Here is a 21,587-nt window from a genome sequence, read left to right as displayed (position 1 = left end):
TTTTGGGCGCATAACAGCGTGACATATCCCTACATTAATAATCTTCCTCAAGTAAACGACTCCGTCGTTTCTGCACGCCACGCGCCTCTGCGCTTTCGAGGCCTGAACCTTGTGCTGCATCATCGCCAGCGCGTGGGTAGTTCTGCAGCATACCCTCGGGTTCTTCCTCCTTGACCTTGACTGGCTCACTAGAGGAGTGTTCATCTTCGAGCTCATCTTTCACTCGCTCGATCTCTTCCTCCTTAATCTCCTCCTTGATGGGCGCGGGTTGCAGTACCAAACTCAAGACGAACCATGTCAAACCAGCGGAGCCCATCGAGATAGTCCAGAATAGAAAACTAAAGACTACAAAGGAAGTAAACTTCCAGCGATACATGCACCATCTATCTTTCATATCAGCATGTTTTCGTATACAACGAGAAGCGAAGAAAACTTACCGGAGCCCTGTAAACCTAGCCCGGAATTCCACCCGCGCAGAGTATATTTGCATTTCATTCCAGCTCTGAATCTCCAGGCGCAAGCTCTGCGGTAAGTTCTTCGAGCCGCGCGCAAACTCGACCCTCTCCATCATTGGGATCTCCAGTATCTCCGCCTCCCTGCGCCATCCCACCAAGTAAAGCGGGAGACGCAACACTCTCCGGGCGAGATCCACAATCGGCGAGGAATAAGTCAGGATTGCCGGTCGGCGGGACTTAGAGATCGGGTTCGAGGTCTCAACCGGGATCACAGATCCTCCTGTCTGGCGTGCGTAGAGAGTGAGATCGATCATAAAGTTCCCGACGTCGAGGTTCTTTGGCGTGCGCGGCATGTCGAGAACCACGGCGACATCGTAGGGCTGAGAAGACACGAATTCTGATTCGAGGGAAGCAGTGCCCCATGGGTGTTGTTCGGGGCTTGAGCAATGTTAGTACGTCATTGGATCTGTGGAAGCTGGACGCGCAATCTTACTCATGTTGCAAGTGGACGACGCGGTTAACGCCAACGGTTGGGATGTAATTTAAGTAAAATATGGTGTAGGCGATCCCGGAGATGCTCAGGAGAAGCAGCGTGGCGCCGCTGAACAAGATGATGTTAAGGTATATGCGGAGGGCGGTCTTAGAGAACAACACGCGGAACGGGATCAGGAGCGCGTCCTGTTGATTGTCAGTCCAAGTGCACCATGAGGATAGAGATTAACCAACCTTGATGACCGCTTGGGAGTTTGACGGGCTATTGTACTCAGTTTCATCGTCTGAGTACTCCGAATCAGCCATGTTGGAGGTTAGAGGAAGAATGATAGGGAAAGCAAGGTCCTCGGCAGCAACGCTGGTCTCCTTATCGCAGCTCTATCTTGGCAGCCCACATTGACCTTTCTAGCTTCAGTCTCAGCTACAATATGCAACCATTGAAGGCAGAATTCAAAGACAATCGCTTATTGTTTTTGAGCAGAACTTGTGCTGCAGAATTAGAGCTCTGGGATATTCAAACCCTTGGAAGGCATACAGCAGGACCCTCATCTCACGTTCAACGTCCCCCTCACAGCCCGACAGCCAACAATCTCTGCGAGACCACATGAGACTTCTTGAGCCATTGAGAGGCCTGTTAAATTTCTAGGCTCCACACGGTTCTGCCACAGGGTCTGGCCATGTTCATTTCCCAATGTACCTTGATCAGTCCTGTAGTAATAGCTTCACAGTCCAACATATCCTGACTTCTCCCACCGGGCTTTGCTTCCCTCCGGTGTCGGGTAAGCCTCGCTGTCCCACCTTTCCTAAGGCTATACCAGAGACACCGACAGCCACCTCCGGAAGGGCAAGGGAATAAACCAAAGCAAAAAGGTCGAAAGGCAGACGGCCAAAGCGAGCTTCTTCTTTCAGTGTGGCCATAAGTCAACTTCGAAGCAGGACAGAGCTTAGCAAGAATACGGAACAGAAAGCGCAAGTGCTCCCGGTAAACTCGCCGTTCTTTCCCCATATATCCTGGATTAGAGTCTGCCATCACAATATCTAAGAAGAATCACATGTACAACGCGAATCCGAATGATAGATTGAATTAAGAATTCCCACCGTATGCAGAACCTTTCAACTCCAGCTTTTACAATCTTATCATTACAGGTCGCGGCTTTGAAACGCGAGAAACTTCATAGTTTCTCAAGTCATGCGAAAATCGTGACATAGGAAAGATGCATGCCATCCCCACGGCCACCCCGGCCGTAACGTGAGACGTAATAATAGAAACGTGGAAACAAAAATAACTCCGTGAAGAAATACATCGAGAAGTAGGATACGGCATCAAGCTGCCGGTCGGAGAAGTTGAGGAGGAGAGGAGGGTAGATGCACGTCTTTAGCCTCAGGCGATAGGGCGAGGGCTTTGTTGCTGAATGTGCTGGAGGAGAGCATCGAAAAGTCGACCGATCTAAAGAACAACTGTTAGCATAAGTCATAGCAGGTATGAGTTGATTCATGGCTCCAGGTAAATAGCAGAGAAGGGGGATTATCATACCTCGGGGGCCGCCTGGATGAAGGGGAGACGGAAGAAGGAGTAGCTCCGATTCTGGAGGAGCTCTTGGAGGGTGATGATCAGGCCCCAAGGGTGAGGACGGTGGACAATGAGGCGCTCAAGCAGCACACGGATGATCTGCTGGCGGATATCGGAATCATCTTGCTCAGAATAATCAACGCCGAACAAGCGCAGAATGGTGAAACTAAAGAAGTAGGTGTGGCTGTTAGGGTATCGCAGCTGGTTCGCCATCGCGCTGAGCAAGTAATAGCGGGCCTCAGGTTGCATGTTCTGGGCCATGGCCTCCAAGAGGGCAGCGTGAGTCGAGTTCTCGAATGCAGAGCGAGTGTTACTCTTTGAAGCATGTTCCACTGCAGCTTGCTGGCCAATGTACAGGACCAGAGCGTTTACGAGCACGACATCCACGTTGATGGGAGCGTAGAACAAAGCGGTGTCATTAGCATCGTGGCTAAGGATAGCTTCGCAGATTTGCTGAACCGCGGTCTCAGAGACGCTTTCGTTCTCGAGAGCGGCATCAACGATGTCCTTGATGTCAGCTTGCTGCAAGGGTGCAGCAATATCGCCAGCGATCTTGGGAATCTCGCGCATTTCTTCGATTCGTTCGACCTTGAGACCTTCCCTGAAAGGATCCGGCAATTTCTGGAACGAAGAGGGATACGCACTGAGCACCAGGTTGCGAAGTTGAGCACAATGAGCGGGGATCACATTGCAGAACTGGAAGTGGTTTTCGGCAACAAACTCAGGGAAGTCGTGGTGCAGGATCAGCAAGATGCGAAGCACGCCCTTGTACAAGTCCTTGGCGACATATGTGATGTTAGCAGCCTTGAGCTGTTCGCCGATGTAAGAAAGCAGAGCCTGCATGATAGCGCAGTAAGAAGCCCAGCCGGCGCGCTCCGGCATGTTGAGCATGTCAGACATGAACACACGGTGGGAGACAAGAGACAACCATCCGTAAACAAAACCAGGAACATAGCGAGGCTGGATGGACAGGAACTTGTTGGCCAGGGCAAAGATCATGCCCTGGTGCTCTTCGTTGTGCTGGAGGCCAGCCATGGAGTATTCGCACAGGATGCTGGAGAACAGACGGAAAAAGACACGCTGATTGAAGCCTTCACCACGCATGACCTGGTGGTTGTTCAGAACCAGAACCAGAGTAGCAAGGATTGAATTGAAGTAAGCAGGTTTGCTGGCCTTGACAGCGCCAACGTTCTCACCCTGGAACTTGACCAGGAAGATAATGAGCTTCGCAAGGGCGTCAATGTAGAGGAATGCCTCGTCAAGGCTGCCTCCAGCAGGATTCTGGTATTCGTGCTCGAACATGGCAACGGAAATGTCAATGGCGAGACGGAAGAACAAAGCAGAATCCTCCTGGGTGTTCATCACCTGGCGGTTGTGCATGTCTTGAAGGAAAGACAAGTAGGTGCGGTCATTGGCACCAGAGGCCTTGTAGATGCCAATCCACTCACTGAAGATGTACTCCATTTGGTCACGCTTGGAGCGCGCTTGGTCAGTCAGAAGCGGGTTGACAACTTCAGGGATGCCAACATCGCGCAGCTTGCGGATGATCTCAAGTGCCGGAGTCAGACTGGCATCCTCAGCGAGCCACTGGCTCATCGCCTCTAAGCTGCCCGAAAAGTCCGATCGGAGCGCAGAAGGCTCGTCACTGAAGAGAACACGGTCCATCAGGTTTTCAAGCAGCTCCAGAGAGCTGGCATTCTTTTGCATGATGAGACGGGTGAGGACCATGTCCACCCGGCGAATGTCCAAAAGGCCTGCATTGATGAGAGCTACAGTGACGGGCACGTTGAACATGTGCTCGTCGTCAAGCTCGGCCAGTAAAGCCCAGGTGTAACGTGCGATCAAGGTAGACATATCGCAAAGCTTGGCAAGAAGGTGAACAAGGACTTCGATCTCCAGCGAGTCCGTAGACTGAGAATAGAGAATGGTGCAAACCTTCAAAGACGTCAGTCGCGCCAACTCTTCTCCATTGGGCGAAGCGAGAATAGCGCGCAATGCCTGATTGTATTCTTGAAGGACGGTGCTTTCTCTGCCAAGGTCTTTGACGTGATCTTCGGGAGCGCTGCGAGCAGACTCCTGAAGCTCGGAGATGAGCGTCTCGAGTCGATCGCGGGGGGCCTGGGCGTCAAGAAATCCATTGGCGTGAACGGGCATTTGCGAAACTGCATGCTGTGCCTGGGGGGTTCGGTGAGGAACAGCAGGTTGTTCTGCGGGAGTAGAAAGGTTGGGGATGGCAGGGTAGGATTCTTGGAGTACGTCAGGCAATTGGCGACCGGCATCATTTGAAGCATTTTGCGGGTGAGCCGCACTGGCCCCTCGGGATTGACGGGCGAATTCTTCGTAGATGGCCAGTTGCTCTTTGTTGAGGCCTCCAGGGTTCTGGCGGTAAGGCTCAGGGATGAAAAGACCCCATCGGTTCATTGAGGAGTCAATGAATGGCTCATTGGGTCGGCTGGCAAGGTGACGACGACGAGCCTCCAGCTGGGGCTCAATCACCTTCTCGATCTCAGGAAGAGACTTCTCCTCAGCTGCCTTCTCAACAATGCCACATGCGGCATCCAAATTGTCGTTGACACACATTAGAATCAAACCTTCAGGCATAGGCTGCTCTGAGAATTCTTGCTGGATGACCCGGATATAGTTGGTCATACTGACCTTCAGCGGTTCCTTGCAAGTAACGAGGGCCAGGCTACCGGCAAGTTGACGGACCATGGTACCAGCGGCATGCCGGACCTTCTCTTCATCGGGCTCCATGGCAAAGTCTTTGGATACCAGCTGGACAGTCGAAATGGAAGCAATAGTAACAGAGCGCTCCACAACTGGGGTAATGATTTCACCAATAGCACGCTCCACGGCTGTTTGGACAATCTGTCGCAACATGGTAGGATCAACCATGCTACTGGCCGACGGGGGCAGAACAAGGATCTTGTCAAGGCTTGGCAGAGTGGACATTATTGATGCTGGCGACAGCCTCTCATTACGAATGCCCTGGTTGATACTGCCGATAGCCATATCCTCGAAGGGCTCGAGGCCTTGCGGGATGCTCGCAGCAGGCAATACTTCTTCGGCATGCGCAGTACGGTCGCGAATGAAGACTGCTGGTTCGATAGTCTTGTGGTCGAGATCCAGATCCTTGCATAGCACCTCGATCTCAAACTTCAAGTTGAGTTTCAGCTCCGCAAAATGGTAAAGTTCGAGCAGGAGATGGAGGATGTCCATCAGCCACGGGTTCGGAGGTTTGAAGACTCTGGATTTGGTAGCTTGCACGAGAGTCTTGCAGGTGAAGGGGATCGTGACCATGAGACGTTGAGTCTCGTATCCTTCCAAGAGCAGCCCTTTGAAATAGATGTTCTTGTGAAGGATAGGCTTGTCCTTTGCGATCGTCAACGAACCCAGCCAAGCACCGAGGTTCTTCAGATGACCGCGATCTTGGGATGAAGTGAGAGTTGCTTCGGAGTTCAGAAGCTTCGCAAGGCTCACATAAGTCTCGCGGAGGACCTCCTTCCATAGGGTCTTATCATCAATGCGGCTAAGAAGGTCGAGATAAAGCTGCTGGAAGTTGGGTTGAAGTTTGGCACGTTCCTCCACCAGGTACGCGGCGAACCACTGGTGATGGTGGTCACGTAAAACTTCGTTCAGGTCGACCATCTTCTCGTCAATGTTTTGCTCGGACACGTTGTTCAGGACGAACAAAATCTTGTCTTGCACATCTTCGTCGGGGTCCTGGAAGAGGTCGGAGCGAGCAGGGTCCACAGAAACGGAGCGGAACTTGCGCGATGTGCCATCAGCAGTGGGAGAGTCATCCATCCCGTTGGGGAGAGAGGGGACAGCGAGATCAGCGAATCCAGAGGTGGTACCAGCGTCGCCGGCCTCGCGAAGAACTTCTTCCGCTTTCTGGAAGATCGGTGTTCCTTGCAAAGTAGGGATTTGAAGCAGAAGGTGACAAAAGCCAGCCCACTCCGAGAGACGGTTGATCAACTGCTCAATGGCCTCCACGCCAAATTTGTACATGGGATCGTGCACTTCGTGCTCGCGCACAGCTTCCAGGATCATTCCGAGCCCAACCTTCAGGGTAATGCCGTCGACCAAACGGAAATTAATTATGCCACCAAACATAACCGCAGTCTTTGTCAGTGCTTCAAGCGGGTACTCATGGTAGCAGTGATACTCATCAATCAAGCCGTGGACCATGCATGCGAAGAGGTCCTGCTCCTCAGGTTCTTTTGATGATTTGTATCGCCGCATCAGCTCTAACATTTCACGGAGAGACAGCTCTTCGTGATACATCTTGCCAAATAGCTCTTGCATCTGCTTGTCAATGTTCTCAGGCAAAGTGTTACCATTTTCACCGTTGGCATCGATGATATCGTCGAACCCTTCACCGTAGTTGATAAGCCTGGGGTACGTCTGGATACAGATGCGTTGAACAGGCGTAAGGTTTTCACGGTCGCCGACATACTCCTCCAAGACAGACAGAAGGGTGTATACAGTCTTCACGGCAAGGGTCACCATCTGAGGACCAGGCTGTTCCTTCCTTTGCACGTGAAGTTCATCCTCTGCCTTAATTCGCAGGAACTTGGACAAAAGACTGCCCATGGTCATGTTCGCGGAGCTAGAAGAATGCAGAGCAGCCGTCTTCTCAGCAGCACCCCGAACCCACTGCTCAAGGTCAAATGAACCCTTTCGGTGGCAGTAGCAAGCAAGGTCAAGTGCGAGGCCATTAGTGAATTGAAGAAGGAACTCAAGCCATCCAAATGCGACAGCATGTTCGTAAGTCAATTCTGTCACCGTAGGATCAGAAGAGAAGAGGGTGAACAATTGCTCAGCAACCCATTGTCGGTCCTGATGCCAGGCTCCATGAAGTGCCAGTTGGTAACCATCCTCCTGTTTGGAAACAAATACCACGAAAGTCCGTACAACAAAGCTCTTTTGAAGTTGAGTCCATGGCTGCGGGAGAGCAAGGAGGGCAAGTGCAGAAACAAGGAAAACCGGGAGGTCATATTGAACCATGGCCTTGATTAGGAGTTGGCTTTCAGAGGCAGCCCAATTAGCCTCAGAGAACAGGGTGAGGTCGAAGATGGCCCTCATGGCATCCATAGACCTGAGGGGTGACTTGGCAGCACGTTCACCCTGCAATTTGACGATCTCTGGGGCGTCTTCAAAGAAATCAGCAGGGAAAGTTGCCCGCAGATTAGGAATCTGAGTAGCATCTGCACGTGAGGCCACAAAGGCAGTCAAGAAAGACAATTGTGTGTCACGGTGTTCCCAGTCACCGCCCCACAACTTCTGGAGATCCAAGGAGGGCTCATCTGCTGCGATGGCGCGGAGGACATTATAAAGCTTAGCGAACTGTTGAGGGTCCACCCTCAATCCCTCACGATCGAAGCTCCGTATCACAAGGGGCCAGTTCACTTGCTTCTCTTTATAAGCGCTCAGAAGAGTCTCCAATGAGAAACGCTGCCAGTATTGCGACAGTATCATAAATAGGAGTGCACTAGCAAGATGCTCTTCACTCCAGCTGTCGGGTCCAGCCGCATTGATGGTGTCTGTTATAGCCTCTATGCTTGCAGTCGCGCGAGGTCCCTTGGTGTGAAGTTGCCTGACAAGGACGTATCTAGGGTTCACAAAATTAAACATTTGTAGAGCCGAAGAAACTTCGAAGGGCATATCCAAGCCAAGCTTCTGGTATCGCAGGTTAGACGCAAAGACCAATTTGCCCTTGACCTCGTCGCTGAAGTTGCGTGGGGGGTAGAGAATGAAACGTTCGATCGTCATTCCAAGGAAAGAGGTGTTGAAATCCTTGGTCGCTTCAGACGGAGTTGCTAGGCTTTGCAAGAAAGGAGAGACAGAATTCGAAAGGATGGCATCGGCTAGTAGGGCAGAATGTTAGCATACAAACGACTACAACAAAATAGAAGCAGGAAAGATTCACCCTTAGCTCGCAGGTCAGACTTGTTCGTCATCTTGAAGGCCAAAGCAAGTGCTACCTTGACAATGGGGTCAAGACGGAAGTGGTCCAGGAACGTTGATAGATCGAAGTCGCGGAATATGTCTCCTTCAGATGTATCCACCGTCTCGGCGATCTTCTGGGCTTGTTCGATGTCCGAGGAAACTTTTTGCATCTCTTGGACCAAGAGAAGGTAGTTGCCCGCATTTTCGACGGACTTGTTCACACCGGGGAAAATCTGAGGCGCATTGCCTGTGAGGAGGCGGCGAAAATACTTGGAAAAGACCTCCATTCCGTTGGATGTCACAAGCTATTAGTTGTTAGCACGAACATAGTAAAGAGCGTTTGGCTTGAGGATGCTTACTTTGTGTATTTGGGCAGCCTTAGTCTCCCACTTTTCTTTGCCCTCTTTCTCCGTGATTGAGTCCAATAGAAGGTATACCTGTGCGATCGAGATCTTCGCAAGAGACGATTGGCTAGAGTGGGCTGCGGAGCCTGACTTATCAGATGCGAATCCTGTAGGCGAATTCACGGTCGTGCCAGATGACAGTGGTGAGAAGGCGGCCCCTCTGGAAGAACCCGGCCCACCACCTCCCCCAGTGCCTCCAACGCCCGGGATGGATCCTGTTGCAGCGGAGAAATGGGACCCTGAAGATGGGGTATGTGCGCGGAACTTCGGAGACGAGAGCGATTGAGCCGACTGCTGGGAGCCAGATTGCAAAGAGGAGAAGGGTGAGGGTGCGGGCTTCGGGCTGCCGCCTGAGAGACCCCTAGTGGAGCTCAGAACGGCAGAGAAGGACGACGGTGTTGAAGCCCCAGGCCCTGCGTCCAAGCCCCGGGAGGAAGCAGAGGTAGAGGAGGAAAGATTGGTCGCAAGAGGTGTCAACCCACGACGAATGCCGGACTGTGATGTGGACCGTCCCCAGGCACCAATCTCAGGCCTGGTCGAGGAGTTTTTATCGGTGCCAGAAGCAATCGACGATTGGGCGGAAGGGTGAGGGGGAGGGAAGGTCATCTAGGAGACGCGATCATTTGATCTTGGGGGTCCAAAGACAGATTCTGAGTAGGGATGGCGCAAGTGGACAAAGTCGATATTGCCGATCGAATGAAGAGATATTATGCAATACCGAGAGCTCGTGGGTATGGGAGAAAAGGATGAAGGGTGGAAGGGAAATGGGATGGCGGAGATGGAGAGGTTGGATAGAATCGTGTGCAAGGTGCGAGGTGTCGGTACTATTGTCGCCTCAGGTGTCGAGAGGGAGCTTCAGGCTGTTACGCGCCTGCCGTAGCATTGGGGTCTCTATGAGGCACCTGGCCCCCTTTCAACGTAAAGATACTCATTGGACCATATAAAATTGCATTCTAGCGGCTATCTGCTCACCCGCTCCTCTACAGCCGCACGATGTCCCTTTTCTTCGGCGCATCAGGTCGCAGTAGGTCACGTGGTACCGTTAGTCATACGCGGGCCGTCACTTGGGCGGGCATCAGGGCTTCCCCGGTTTTAAAGCGAATTGAAGATCGGAGGAAAAATTTCAAGAGAAGCAAAGCGTGATCCGGAAGATTGTTGGTCTCGATCCAGGCTGATGTGCTTGAATGTAATCATTGCAAGCGTATGTATACTTTTGAGACTGCTGGATTCTTTCAGCTTGGGTGGGGTTGCTCCATGTTTTCTGTCCACAGAGGAGACACCTACCTATACGAGCCGGACCCGTCGGTGAAAAGGTACATAAGTTTGCTGGACAGGTTAGGCACTCTTTGCATGCCCAGCTGAGCCAACGGAGAAATCATCATCATGTCAACCTCGACTAGGATCACTACAATAGATCTACGTCCGAACAACGGAATCCCCACCAAACGCCTATCTTGTATTTCGCGTCGGATGCCAATATCGATCACAGTCGATGATCAGCCTCTGCAGAATGGAAGACAACACGGCAACAGGAATTTGACAAAACATGTCACGGTACCAGCAGGGCGTCCCAAAAACGCCGGAATCCCTCAACAACAGACAGCGTAGGACAGACGATATGTAGCCCAGTAAAGGGGAAGACCAAGAGAAATGTCATGTCGCAAATAGAGGTAGGACAATGAAAGGTCTGGCAGAGGAGATGAGGTGCGTGGGCTGAAAAAAAATCCCTTAGGCCAATAGCTTCGGAGAACAACAATCAAATAAAATCACACAAAGTAGAAGAAAGACAATCGTGTGCACGTTAAAAACGATGCAAGTAAAGGGCCGTTTCAAACGCCAACGCCGGGGTCCCCGAACCGAAAGACCATGATGAAGAACAGGATACTCGCTCGAACGTCAAAAAATTGCATTAATCGGTCAAAGACAAACAGTAGCATGGAGTCACGTATGACGCCTGGGCCGTATATGTCTGCTGAGAGCCAGCGTTGCCGTTGGTATAGGTGGTGGTTGGAGTCGGCTCCCTCTCTTTAACGTCAATGATCTGATTTGCGAGAGGGACCACTTGGCCGTTATCCATAACTTGCATCTGCTGGCAGTAGGGAGCTGTAGCTCCGGAGTGGTCGCGTCGTTCTTCGATCTTGATTTTTCGAGGATAATCGGCGGCATCAGCGGAACGCTTTGAATTTGAACTGGAAGGACCAGTGGCGGTGCTGGCCGCCATGTCTCTATCGGTAGTCGCTGTGCTGCCAGACGAAGTATCTGTCGAGGATTGGTTGACATAGAGGAAGAATTCCAACATGGTGCCGTTCCACCAGCAGAACCACGGCTTATCACCAGGCTGCGCTGTATCCTTGCGATCTAAGAAGGACGAAATCATGCTGGCATCTCCGTTCACATACGACCGCTTCGAGACGGAACTAGATGTGAATGTGGTGTCCGGAAGAATGACCAGCTTGTTGAAAAAGGAGTAGAAAAAGAGCGCGGGGCCCATGCTGGGATCGCTATTGTCAATCGCCATGGTCAAACTTTGTGTCGGAGTAGGAAGGTACGGCGGTTGGGGTCCATAGGTGAAAGTCGAAGTAGGACCATCCTCCACAAATACAATCGAGTGCTCGTGATCATCCCCTTCAACATAAACTTCAAAATTGTTCGGTTTGTTCATGCAGGACCAAGCTTTGGTCATCTCGCTAGTTCCATCAATACACATACGTGAGCAGTTCCGCATGATCGAAGGAATTAGATAATGGCCGGTCGGAACCGTCATCAGGTTTGTCGGAGTACTTATCATCGTCGAATAGTCCAATGAGGGCGTTTGCGTGACCGTAACAATATGAGGGCCCTGTGACTGATTTTGTTGCGCTTCTCGCTCAGCTTCTGCAGCTCGCTTCGTGCCGAGGACACCTCCAATGACACCTCCAATAGATCCTCCAATGAGTAAGACGGTTATGATCAGGACGAATGTCCAGACAGGAAGTCCACAGCATGCGGTTCTCTTTCCTTTCTGCTTCAGCTTCTCTTCGAACGCCATGATACCAGTAAGAGGGAGCCTTGTGCCATCGCCGCGCTCATCGCCCTCACTCTCATTCCCATGCCCCGTCCCGTTTCCAGACTCGTTCCCATTGCCATGCCCGTTTACGCTCTCGGATGGGCCGGACATCAGCGCTCTCGTAGAAGTCTCAGAGATCGGTGCTTCCCTTGAAATGGAGTGGAGATGCTGATCCTCTGGAGGTGAGTTTATATCGGTCATATTCTCGGCACCAGGAGGCTTTGGAACAACACCTGTCGGGTACCGTGAATACGGCGGCAGGGGCTCAGCGTGCCCATCTGGCCCGATGATATCACCCAGCTCGTCATCTCGACGACCGGCTGGCGGCTGGTATGGTGGGTTGTGACCGGGGAAGCCGACCGGGACCATATCGTCATCTATCCCTTCTTCAACGACATTCTGGGAGTACATTGCGTAAGGGTGTTGAGGCCCGTTCATTTCGGCCAGCGGTCGCTCCTGTGGGCGGATTGTCGAAGTACTTCCTGCACTTGGAGAGCGACTGACGCCGACCTGAGGATACATGCCGTACGGATGGCTGGGTCCTGTGGCTCCAGTGTAAGGGCTCATGGCACGAGGCATAGACAGACGGGACGAAATGCTTTGATTCCTTTGGACGAAGGGAGCATTGTGTGCGGATGTGAAGGAATTTCGGTTGTTGGAGAAGCCTCCCATCCCCTTCTGGGGCAGACTGGAGCGATGGGGTTCATCGATGGAGACCCGCGCTTCGTCGGCGAATGGGTTCTCGTTGTCGGCGACCGCACCGGTGGCCTTCTGATGGTGATTAGTCGAGTGAGGGGTGGTGGAGGAGGTGATGGAGGCAGGGCTAGGAGCGCGTTCGATTCGGTCGGTATCGATCGGTTCTAATGAGTATTCGTCGGAAAAGACGTTGGGGTTGGAAAGACGCGAGTTGCGACCGAAGGAGTGGCGAGACATCGCGTCCATCGACTGTCCTTGGGAGAGCCGAGGAGTTTGGGACGAGCGAGACGCCGACCGAGAGTGGTCGGAGGGGAAGCGTCCAGTCATGTCCCCTTGATACGGCAGCCCTGTCGGGCCACCTCTGTAGTCCGTTCAATACCGATTGAAAGAGTCGCCGTCGAATGGGTGGCGATCACGGTAAAATTGGCTCTTCACACGGGTCGTGAAAGGCGAAGAGTGGTGAACGGGCAAGTTCGTGGTGAGATTCAATTTGGGGGGGGGGGAGAGAAGAAGAGGTTGAGTCCGGGAAGGGGACGACTGGGTTTGAGACTTGGTGTGACGGTATTACTGTACTTTGGGAGAGGGGGCGCAGTACCAAATTCACTCGCATCGACCGATTCAGAAAAGTTCGGCTCTATTATTACAATTCGATTCTACAATTCGATTCTTCATCGTTAAGGCCCCTGCCCAATGATCTCGATGACCCCTTCCCAGATCCTGTGATGGGACTCCGTGTGCGCTATCACTAGACTGGCGACTAGAGTCTCCGTCTTGCAGTGGGTCTGCTTGTGTATCGCTACTCCCCCAATCCGCAAATCATGTTCTGATGTCGTTTTCAAGTGATCTAGAATGCCTGGGAAGTCTCACCTGCATCACTTCTTCTCAAGCCTAGAACCTGCGATTTCGGACTTCGCCCGGGCTTCGAATCCACAGGAATTTGACGAACGCAACCACCGTATGACTGTGGGCCCGGCATATGGGAAACACGAAATTGGGAAACCTGGAAAGACGCGAAAACTCAATCGGGGACCAGAATTTCCAGGCGTTCTGAGCAGGGCCGAACGATCGAAGAAAGATTGGCGCGTCTTCTCGGACCGTGAATATGTCTCATCAGCCGGAGTAGTGGTTACCCGAAACATCTACCTAGGTTACCTGATGTCTTTTTCTTTATATTTTTCAAAACGGAGGGCTCTTGAGACTCCTCTCTCGTATTTAGGACAACTGGAGGAGAAATCGCAAGCCCTCAGTCCAGGGCATATTACATCAGAGACGGTACCCGTGGAACCGCGGAACCTTCCTTCTGGGAACGGGGCTAATGCCAAGGCTAGAGACCTTTTTGAGTCTCACGGTCGAATGACGCTTTACCATCAACGCGGGGTACGAAGACAAGCTGCGTAACCGCTCAATAGACCCAGTTCTTGAATCTAGCCCTTTATCGCTTTTCATGGAGTCCCATCAGGCCTGGACCACGAGGTTTCTGGTCATCAACATGGTACCTGGAGTGGTCGTGCAGAGCCGCTTATCCGGGGCTTGGGAAGTAGCCGATCGTCAGTGATACACACAAAGTATTAGGCCTGCCACTTGCATCCACTGAATCACAGCAAATTTGACGAAGAGTGGTCCAGATCTAGGCCTGATTCCAATGGAAATTTGAACCGTTCTGGCGATTTGTGGAAGGCGACCTAGGAAACTGTGCCTGACGCACTGAACCTTGGGATATCTGACGCCACTACATACCATATAAGCGGCCATGGCATTGATCTCGGGTCCAGTGACGTCTGTCACTCGAATATTCTCGGCAAGATCGAGATTGCGGCCCTATGTATTTCAATCTCGCTCAATCCTCAGATTCTTGACCGTCCACTCCCAACATGCTCTACACCTCGCTTTGTCCCGACTACCTGCCTTAAAGTCAAAAAGCTCATGACTAATATTCAGGTTACCCGGTGAACTTGATGTCAGTCTCAGTCCGAGACCATAGTGCGCACTATGCAAGGGTGGGCCTGGCAAGGGCGTCATCGGACATTATTCAGTCTGGGGTACGCGAGTGACATACGCAAAGTGCCCGACTGCACCCAGGACTGTGACGCAGGCAAATTCTAGGCTCTATGAGCAACCATTATTTAGCTTCGACCTTTCACTCAAGAGTGAGATGTCGCGTTTCACGTTTCGGGCATCGGTGTATGAGTCTCCAAAACGCGCGACGGTCTACGACCCAGGTGCCATGAGTGGTGGGACTTTTATGTGCAAACATGGGTTCTTGTATTGCGATTGGACTGGAGATGCTTTCTAAGACCAATCGCACGACTACCTCCCCAGTCCTAATACCTGAGCCAGTGCAGACCGTCTGCTAAGGGTTCTGAGAGCTTGCAGAAGTCGACAAACGCGACATTTCTATGGATCTCTTCACAGAATGCTTTATAGAAATAGATACAAGCTTGGGAAGTTCAAACTCCATATTATCCCAGCCGACGAAGTGAAAGACCGTGATGCTTAAATTCAGCGGCGATTGAGCTCGGCCCCATCCGCCCTTCATTCCCCCTAGCTTCCCCGCAAACACTTGAAGGTAATAGTCCAAGCGCAGCCACTCAACATCCCGTTCTCGTAATTTCCTTACACCGATCCTTTCCAAATAGTGCCCTTGCCCGTCCCTGATTGGTTCCTACGGTACAGTATCATACATAAGTCCGATAGGGGCCTAGGGCAGTATGAAATCGGGGGCCAACAGGGCAACGGGTGACCACAAGCCAGTCGTGCTTCGCTATATTTTAGCCCGGCACCGAAGACCTCGTGGCTCCCCATGGGGATCTTTCTGGGAGTCTGGGGATGGACTATAAGATCGTGAAGATCATGTCCACCTGTGTGTTCCTTACTGCATTTGTTGTTCGATCCTGCGAGGTTTGCTCCACTGAATTTACACCCTCCCCCCATCTAAGGTCGATCTATCATGGCCATTTATAAGAAGAAAATTACTGTCGAGGACAGTGCCATTACTTCGGGTGTTCATTTAACCTTGCAACAGTCCTTGCTTCCCAATGCATTAGGTATGTTCGAGCGTCGCTGCTGCTTGGCGTGGAGCTGATTTTCCTTCGCTAGTCACTATTCTGTTCTTCCTTTGGGGCTTTGCTTATGGCCTGCTCGATACTTTGAACTCCCACTTCCAAACCACACTCAACATCACAGCTACTGAGTCTAGTGGCCTGCAAGCTTCGTACTTTGCAGCATATTTCATTTGCCCGTTGACCATTTCGGGATGGATTGTCCGTCGATATGGTTTCCGAGTCACATTCATGACTGGTATTTGCTTTGGCTTTCCGATCAAAATAGTATCGCAAAATGATAACGTGGATTAGGTCTTGCCGTTCTTGCCGTTGGATGTCTTCTGTTCTGGCCCAGTGGTGTGAAGAGATCATTTGGAGGCTTCTGCGGTAGCATGTTTGTAAGTACATCTCGAACAAAACATTTGCTGGAACTATCTTCTTATCATGTTGACAGGTTGTCGGGGCCGGCTTGTCCACTCTTGAGACTGCAGCAGATCCGTATGTCTCATCACACTCCACACCGTGTTCTTAAGAGCTTTGCTCCTAACTAAGCACCATTGACAGATTCCTTGCCATTTGTGGGCCTCCCAAGTATAGCGAGATACGATTGAACCTAGGACAGGCAGTCCAGGGTGTCGGTACTTTCGTTGCTCCCCTTCTGGCCTCTCGAGTCTTCTTCGCCAACACCGTGGACACCAATGCCGGGCTGAAGAATGTTCAATGGACCTATCTCGGAGTGGCCTGCTTTGTCGTCTTGCTGATTATCCTGTTCTGGCTTGCGCCTTTCCCCGAGATCACAGACGCGGATCAAGAGGCACTTGAAGGGCAGATTGATCAGAATGAGGATGTGGGTCCTTTCAAGAAGCAGACTAATCTGTTCTTTGGTGTCTGGAGTCAGTTCTGCTACGTTGGAGCGCAAGTTGCTGTGGCTGGATACTTCATCAACTTTTGCGAGGAGTCTGGCCGCGACTCTGCTACAAGTTGTGAGTGGATAATCTCCAGAGATTGACATTCTTGTTGGCTAATCATTTATTTTACTTAGCGGACTTGCTGGCGGTGGCACAAGGCCTCTACGCCGCCATGCGTTTCATTGCTAGTGGTTTGATGATGATGAAGGCATTCAAGCCTCGATATATGCTGACCGTGTATCTGGTTCTTTGCGTGATTTTCTCGATCGCAGCTATGACAACACACGGCACTACTTCCGTGGCCATGATAATTCTTGTCCTGAGTTTCGAGTCTGTGAGTGTCACTATACCCCGGAGAAGAGTCAAGACACATGAACGCTAATACAAAATCTCATAAGTGCTGCTTCGCCACCATCTTCAGTCTTGCACTGCGTGGCCTTGGTCGTCATACCAAACTCGGTGGATCCATGCTTGTGGCCGCCATCTCCGGCGGCATGGTCTTTCCACCGATGATGGGCGCCGTCGTGGTATGCCACATTCCATTCCTTGTTTGAGGCTGTTTACCCCAGACGCCTAATTACGCACCCACTCAACAGACCCGGGTCAACGCCCACACAGCCATGGCCATCCCCATGATGGGATACATTCTCGCGCTAGTGTTCCCGATTTACGTGAATATTTATAAAAAAGACAGCATGGATCTGCATCGCAACACGGAGATCAACGTCACTGTCCAGGTGGACAAGGAGTATGCCCTAGAGGAAGGCCCATGCAAGCCTGCTGCCGTGAACGTGGAGACGGTCGAAGATAGGCCCGCCTCGAAGTGATGCAACAGGATCGAAGATCAAGAAAAGTAGGACATGATGATCATATGTGTGACAGTTGGGAAATGATGACATACCTTGGAATAAGGTCATTTAGAATAGCCGTGCCCTAATTCGCTTTATCTAGAATCAGTTGTAGAGTTGTAGAGAGTGAATCATAGAGAGTTTCACCCCGGGACGTCGCCTCAAAGAGGGAAGCGGCTGTCGGATTACGTTATTAGCCGACTTCAAAACGCCCATTGGAAACCTTCTTTGCTACAACACCAACTTCCGCTAACAAAATCAATCGAACTTGATGTGGCCATTTGTCTGCTGTTTTCATCTGACGAGATTGAGTTATGGTTAATGTCCCAGGGCGAAGCAAGGGCTGCTCCACTTGTCGACGACGCAAGATCAAGGTGCGACCAGTAGCTCGACCATCTGCAGTGCTTCCACTTATCTTATTCACATAGTGCGACGAGACTATCCCGGAATGTCTGCAATGCATTAAAAATGGTTTGCAGTGTCCTGGCCCTCGAAAAGGGGCGTTTTTCGTTCACACTGTGCCGAACCAACCAAGTAGGTCTATTGTGAAGTATACACCAACACAATCGCAGTCACAAAGTATTTCCAGAGACCATAGGGAAAATCATGGTTTGGTGCTGGAGAACCCTTCTATGGTTTCGATTCTCCAGCCCAATAGAGCCGACATTTTCGACCGGCTATTCGTGTCTCATTTCATTGAGTCTTTTGGCTTCAAAGCACCAGCCAAGAACACCCCTTCTCCAACTTGGCTAGATGAATTAGCTGTCTTTCTCACACTGCCAGCTCCAAGTCTCGTCAAGCATTCAATTCGCGCTGGATCGATGTTTTTCTACGGTTCGCTCGCCGATGATGTCTCTATAATGACGGAAGCATGCAAGTGGTACTCAAGAAGTCTAAAAGGTCTTCAAGGCTTGCTGTCACAGACGACAACATCTTTTAGCGACGATGTTATCTGTGCAGTCGTTATGCTTACCCATTTCGAAACCTTGGCTGGTACATCTACGGAAGCGTGGTTCCAGCATGTACGGGGTGCAGCAATGATGCTGGAATCAAACGGGACAGAAAGTTGTCGGGAGGGATTTTCGCACCAAGTCTTTCGTCATTTACGACTTCTAGTCGTGAGTTCGCCGGGTTGGGCTCAGAGGAATTTTTTGATCGATCTGTTGTGCTAATGTGCTATCCAGTTTGTTGCCTCCATATTAAGGAATGAGGAACATGTCTTCTCATCACCTCAATGGACGGAAAGCCCCTTCGAGATTTATCCTAAAGGTCCGTTCGACCGACTTGTGGACATTCTATTTTCTCTGCTACCGTGTCTAAAAGCTGCGGATAAATTGATAAAACACCCAGGTGGAGCTCCAAGGCCTTTCAAGACAAGTCTGAGGGCGCACGTTTCGAGTCTATTACTGCAATTGTACCACTGGTGGACGCAATGCACCACCATGATGAATTTCGGCGAACTGAACTCAGAGGCACGGGCAACTTCTGCCAACCATGATTCAGAGTTTCATGCCCTTGACCCAAATCATTTCCCAATTCTCCATCACTCAGACATGCCTACCGCTGCTCTTGCCGCGCTATATGATGCAGCCAATATTATCGCTCTGCGGTTGCTTTCGCTTGGCTGGTCGGACGCGAAAGAGCAAAAGCCTCGAAGCTGCGTGTCTTTGTACGAAGAACGCATCCAGCGGCATGCGAGATCGATTATATCGGCAAAGGACTTCATTGCGGCTATTCCAGGACCAACTTCTAATCGTGGGTCTATTATGATGGGCCTCCCATACCAAATTCTCCGCATCTGGGCCCCGACTGCTATCGATGGAACTTCTCTAGGTTGTTTCACTAAGCCCAACGAGCTCTTCTCAGATGTAGCAGTCTACATACTCAGTAACCAGACGCCCAAATACTTTAGCCAGGGTGATGATGACCCGAGTATGGAAGACTCTGGAGCCCAGGATTCCCACATAGATCCCAGGAGCCCGGAAATTGACGGGGCATCTTTGACACGTACATAATAGATGACAGGAGTGTAACCAAATGAACCACTGCATACTAGTGGCAGAGATACTTTAATGCTGCTGCCTCGTAAGAGTTGAAGCATTGTAATTGGAGATATTCAAAACCAGCAATACGAGGAAACCAAACTTAACAATAGCACCGCAAAGCTAACCATAACAGGTTAGTTTTGCGGTCCAGCGCCCGTAGTGGGGCAACTGATGGATATACCCGTTCCAATAAATATTCCTGGTACATATTGTAGCCCAGTTGCATTTGCAACTTCACGTCTTTCATTACCGATATCTGGAATATTGACTTGCTGCCATGAAAATTGTCATTCTCGGCGCCGGTATTGCCGGATGCACGGGATACTTGGAGCTGCAAAAACATCTCCCCAAACCCACTGGCTCCCAGGCAAACCATGAGATCACTATCTACGAAGCGTACAGCACCGACTTGAATGTTACACCCGAGCAACGCCAAAGTAATGAAGACACTCATTCCTCAACACTCGTCGTCGGTGGTGGTCTCGGCATCGGCGCAAACGGGTTGAACGTCTTAAGGCGTCTGGATGAAGATCTGCTCAGAGAGGTTGTCCGCAACGGATACGTCACGGCCGTTTCTAACCTGAAAAGCAAAAACGGATGGCTTCTCATGTCTATGAAGACTACAGGGCCCCATAGCTTCGAGGGTAAAGATTCCATAGAGAATATGCACATGGTCGCGAGCAGCCGTCATTCGCTATGGAAAGCATTGCGTTCTCGGGTTCCGGAGGCACATATCGTGAACAAGCGTGTTTTGGAGGTCATTGCTCGCCCAGATGGTAAGAATATTGTTCGGTTCGATGATGGAAGTCCCGAAATCGAGGCAGACTTGGTCATTGGTGCCGATGGGGTACGAAGTACTGCGAAACGAGCGCTTTTCCCTGATTCGATAGACGATCCTTACCCACCTCACTATGAGTAAGTCTTCACCATTCCACTTAATTGGCCTAGGACATTGTTTCTGATCGTCAATCAGGGGCCTCGTCGGGGTCGGTGGATTCATCCCCGCAGCCGATGTCAAAGGCCTTGTCGAAAAAGGATCCATGAACTTCATTTTCGGGGGAAATGGCTTCTTCGGCTATTTCTTCTCGGAAAGCGCATCAAGCGCCGAACATCGCGATTCTCCATACCATGTGTCTGAGCCGGGTGACTCCCTTGCCTGGTGGTCTACATACCAGATCTCAGAATGCCCCGACCGAAAGACCCTCGACATGGCAGATGTTTCCCGTCAACTGCGAGAGAGAGACATGCAGACTGGAAGGACCCAGTCGTTCAAAAGATTGTACAGTCTATTTCCGTTCAGAGCATGTATGCTACATGGACATCACCTCCTCTTCCGACCTGGGAACGAGATGGCGTGGTTCTTGTAGGAGATGCTGCACATGCTCTTCCTCCAACATCAGGTCAGGGATCATCTCAGGCACTAGAAGACGTTGAGGCTTTTGCTCTTTTCTTGGCTCATCATCTCCACGAGGACTCTGCGCAAGAGAGCATGACAGAATTGGAGCTCAAGGGTGTCGTCACAGCGGCAGCGAGACAATATACAGCTCTGCGCCAGCCACGGGTAACGGCAATTCTCAAGAATGCCCAGCAAATGCAGGCAAGAAAGCGAGATATGGGCCTTTTACAGGAGTATGCTATGTACGGGTTCATGAAACTAATGGGCAAGTCTACCTTCCATACTAGACAAAGCTTTTTTCCGGGGTACTAACGCCCGAGCGTGTCTCCTCCAGGCTTCTTTCCTAGTCTGGTGACCGGTCAGCTGCGCAAGGTCATTGACTATAACATCGCTGATGAAGTATCCAAAGCTCTAGCTTTAGAGCAATGAGCGTGCTGTGTTTGGGTAGTGTAGTCGATGTCTGAGTTTTTGTTAGATCATGTTATGTGCACTGATTCTGTTCTTCTCACCCATACATAAGCAATACTTAGCTCTAGTCAGCATGGTCAATGCAAACTACTCTGGCCTTTATGCTCTGTATGAATTCATATCAGTTATTTGCTGACTTTCAGTGGTGCTCAACTGAAGAGTGTCGCTTCGCTGAGCTTAATCGTCTTCCTTCAGATGATTTCTCGAGTGTTATATTATCAAAAGTTAATAAAGCTCCCCTTAAATCAGAGCAAGGAAACGCCGAG

At 51.0% G+C, this 21,587-nt stretch overlaps 6 protein-coding genes across 6 annotated transcripts; 3 read left to right on the top strand and 3 right to left on the bottom strand.

Annotated features, from left to right (window-relative positions):
- Positions 1 to 34: 34 nt before the first annotated feature.
- N7477_000220 (seipin) lies at positions 35 to 1,253 on the bottom strand (the record flags this gene model as incomplete). Its single annotated transcript, XM_056961883.1, has 4 exons — positions 35 to 383; positions 438 to 893; positions 949 to 1,133; positions 1,182 to 1,253. The coding sequence occupies 4 exons, from the start codon at positions 1,251 to 1,253 to the stop codon at positions 35 to 37; spliced, it is 1,062 nt and encodes a 353-aa protein (XP_056826886.1).
- Positions 1,254 to 2,328: 1,075 nt separating this feature from the next.
- N7477_000219 (CCR4-NOT core subunit CDC39) lies at positions 2,329 to 9,479 on the bottom strand (the record flags this gene model as incomplete). Its single annotated transcript, XM_056961882.1, has 4 exons — positions 2,329 to 2,394; positions 2,482 to 8,387; positions 8,450 to 8,774; positions 8,796 to 9,479. 4 exons carry the CDS (start codon positions 9,477 to 9,479, stop codon positions 2,329 to 2,331), a joined length of 6,981 nt encoding a protein of 2,326 aa, XP_056826885.1.
- Positions 9,480 to 10,782: 1,303 nt separating this feature from the next.
- Positions 10,783 to 12,861, bottom strand: N7477_000218 (uncharacterized protein; the record flags this gene model as incomplete). Its single annotated transcript, XM_056961881.1, has 1 exon — positions 10,783 to 12,861. One exon carries the CDS (start codon positions 12,859 to 12,861, stop codon positions 10,783 to 10,785), a length of 2,079 nt encoding a protein of 692 aa, XP_056826884.1.
- Positions 12,862 to 15,562: 2,701 nt separating this feature from the next.
- On the top strand, positions 15,563 to 17,391 carry N7477_000217 (putative l-fucose permease; the record flags this gene model as incomplete). The annotated part of the gene is made up of 8 exons (XM_056961880.1): positions 15,563 to 15,659; positions 15,712 to 15,912; positions 15,969 to 16,054; positions 16,111 to 16,154; positions 16,221 to 16,639; positions 16,699 to 16,898; positions 16,963 to 17,091; positions 17,161 to 17,391. The coding sequence occupies 8 exons, from the start codon at positions 15,563 to 15,565 to the stop codon at positions 17,389 to 17,391; spliced, it is 1,407 nt and encodes a 468-aa protein (XP_056826883.1).
- An 842-nt stretch (positions 17,392 to 18,233) lies between these two features.
- N7477_000216 (uncharacterized protein) lies at positions 18,234 to 19,427 on the top strand (the record flags this gene model as incomplete). Its single annotated transcript, XM_056961879.1, has 4 exons — positions 18,234 to 18,292; positions 18,353 to 18,530; positions 18,597 to 18,681; positions 18,736 to 19,427. The coding sequence occupies 4 exons, from the start codon at positions 18,234 to 18,236 to the stop codon at positions 19,425 to 19,427; spliced, it is 1,014 nt and encodes a 337-aa protein (XP_056826882.1).
- Positions 19,428 to 19,734: 307 nt separating this feature from the next.
- On the top strand, positions 19,735 to 21,282 carry N7477_000215 (FAD-dependent oxidoreductase; the record flags this gene model as incomplete). Its single annotated transcript, XM_056961878.1, is given in 4 exon segments — positions 19,735 to 20,372; positions 20,431 to 20,736; positions 20,760 to 21,158; positions 21,174 to 21,282. 4 exon segments carry the CDS (start codon positions 19,735 to 19,737, stop codon positions 21,280 to 21,282), a joined length of 1,452 nt encoding a protein of 483 aa, XP_056826881.1.
- Positions 21,283 to 21,587: the final 305 nt, after the last annotated feature.

Source organism: Penicillium maclennaniae, assembly GCF_028827695.1.
Source record: "Penicillium maclennaniae strain IBT 15551 chromosome Unknown utg000001l:1.0-3280838.0:1.0-3283122.0, whole genome shotgun sequence".
NCBI classification, from domain to species: Eukaryota; Fungi; Ascomycota; class Eurotiomycetes; order Eurotiales; family Aspergillaceae; genus Penicillium; species Penicillium maclennaniae.
The sequence above is the reverse complement of the archived record's forward strand: the minus strand, read 5'-3'. Positions and strand labels throughout refer to the sequence as shown.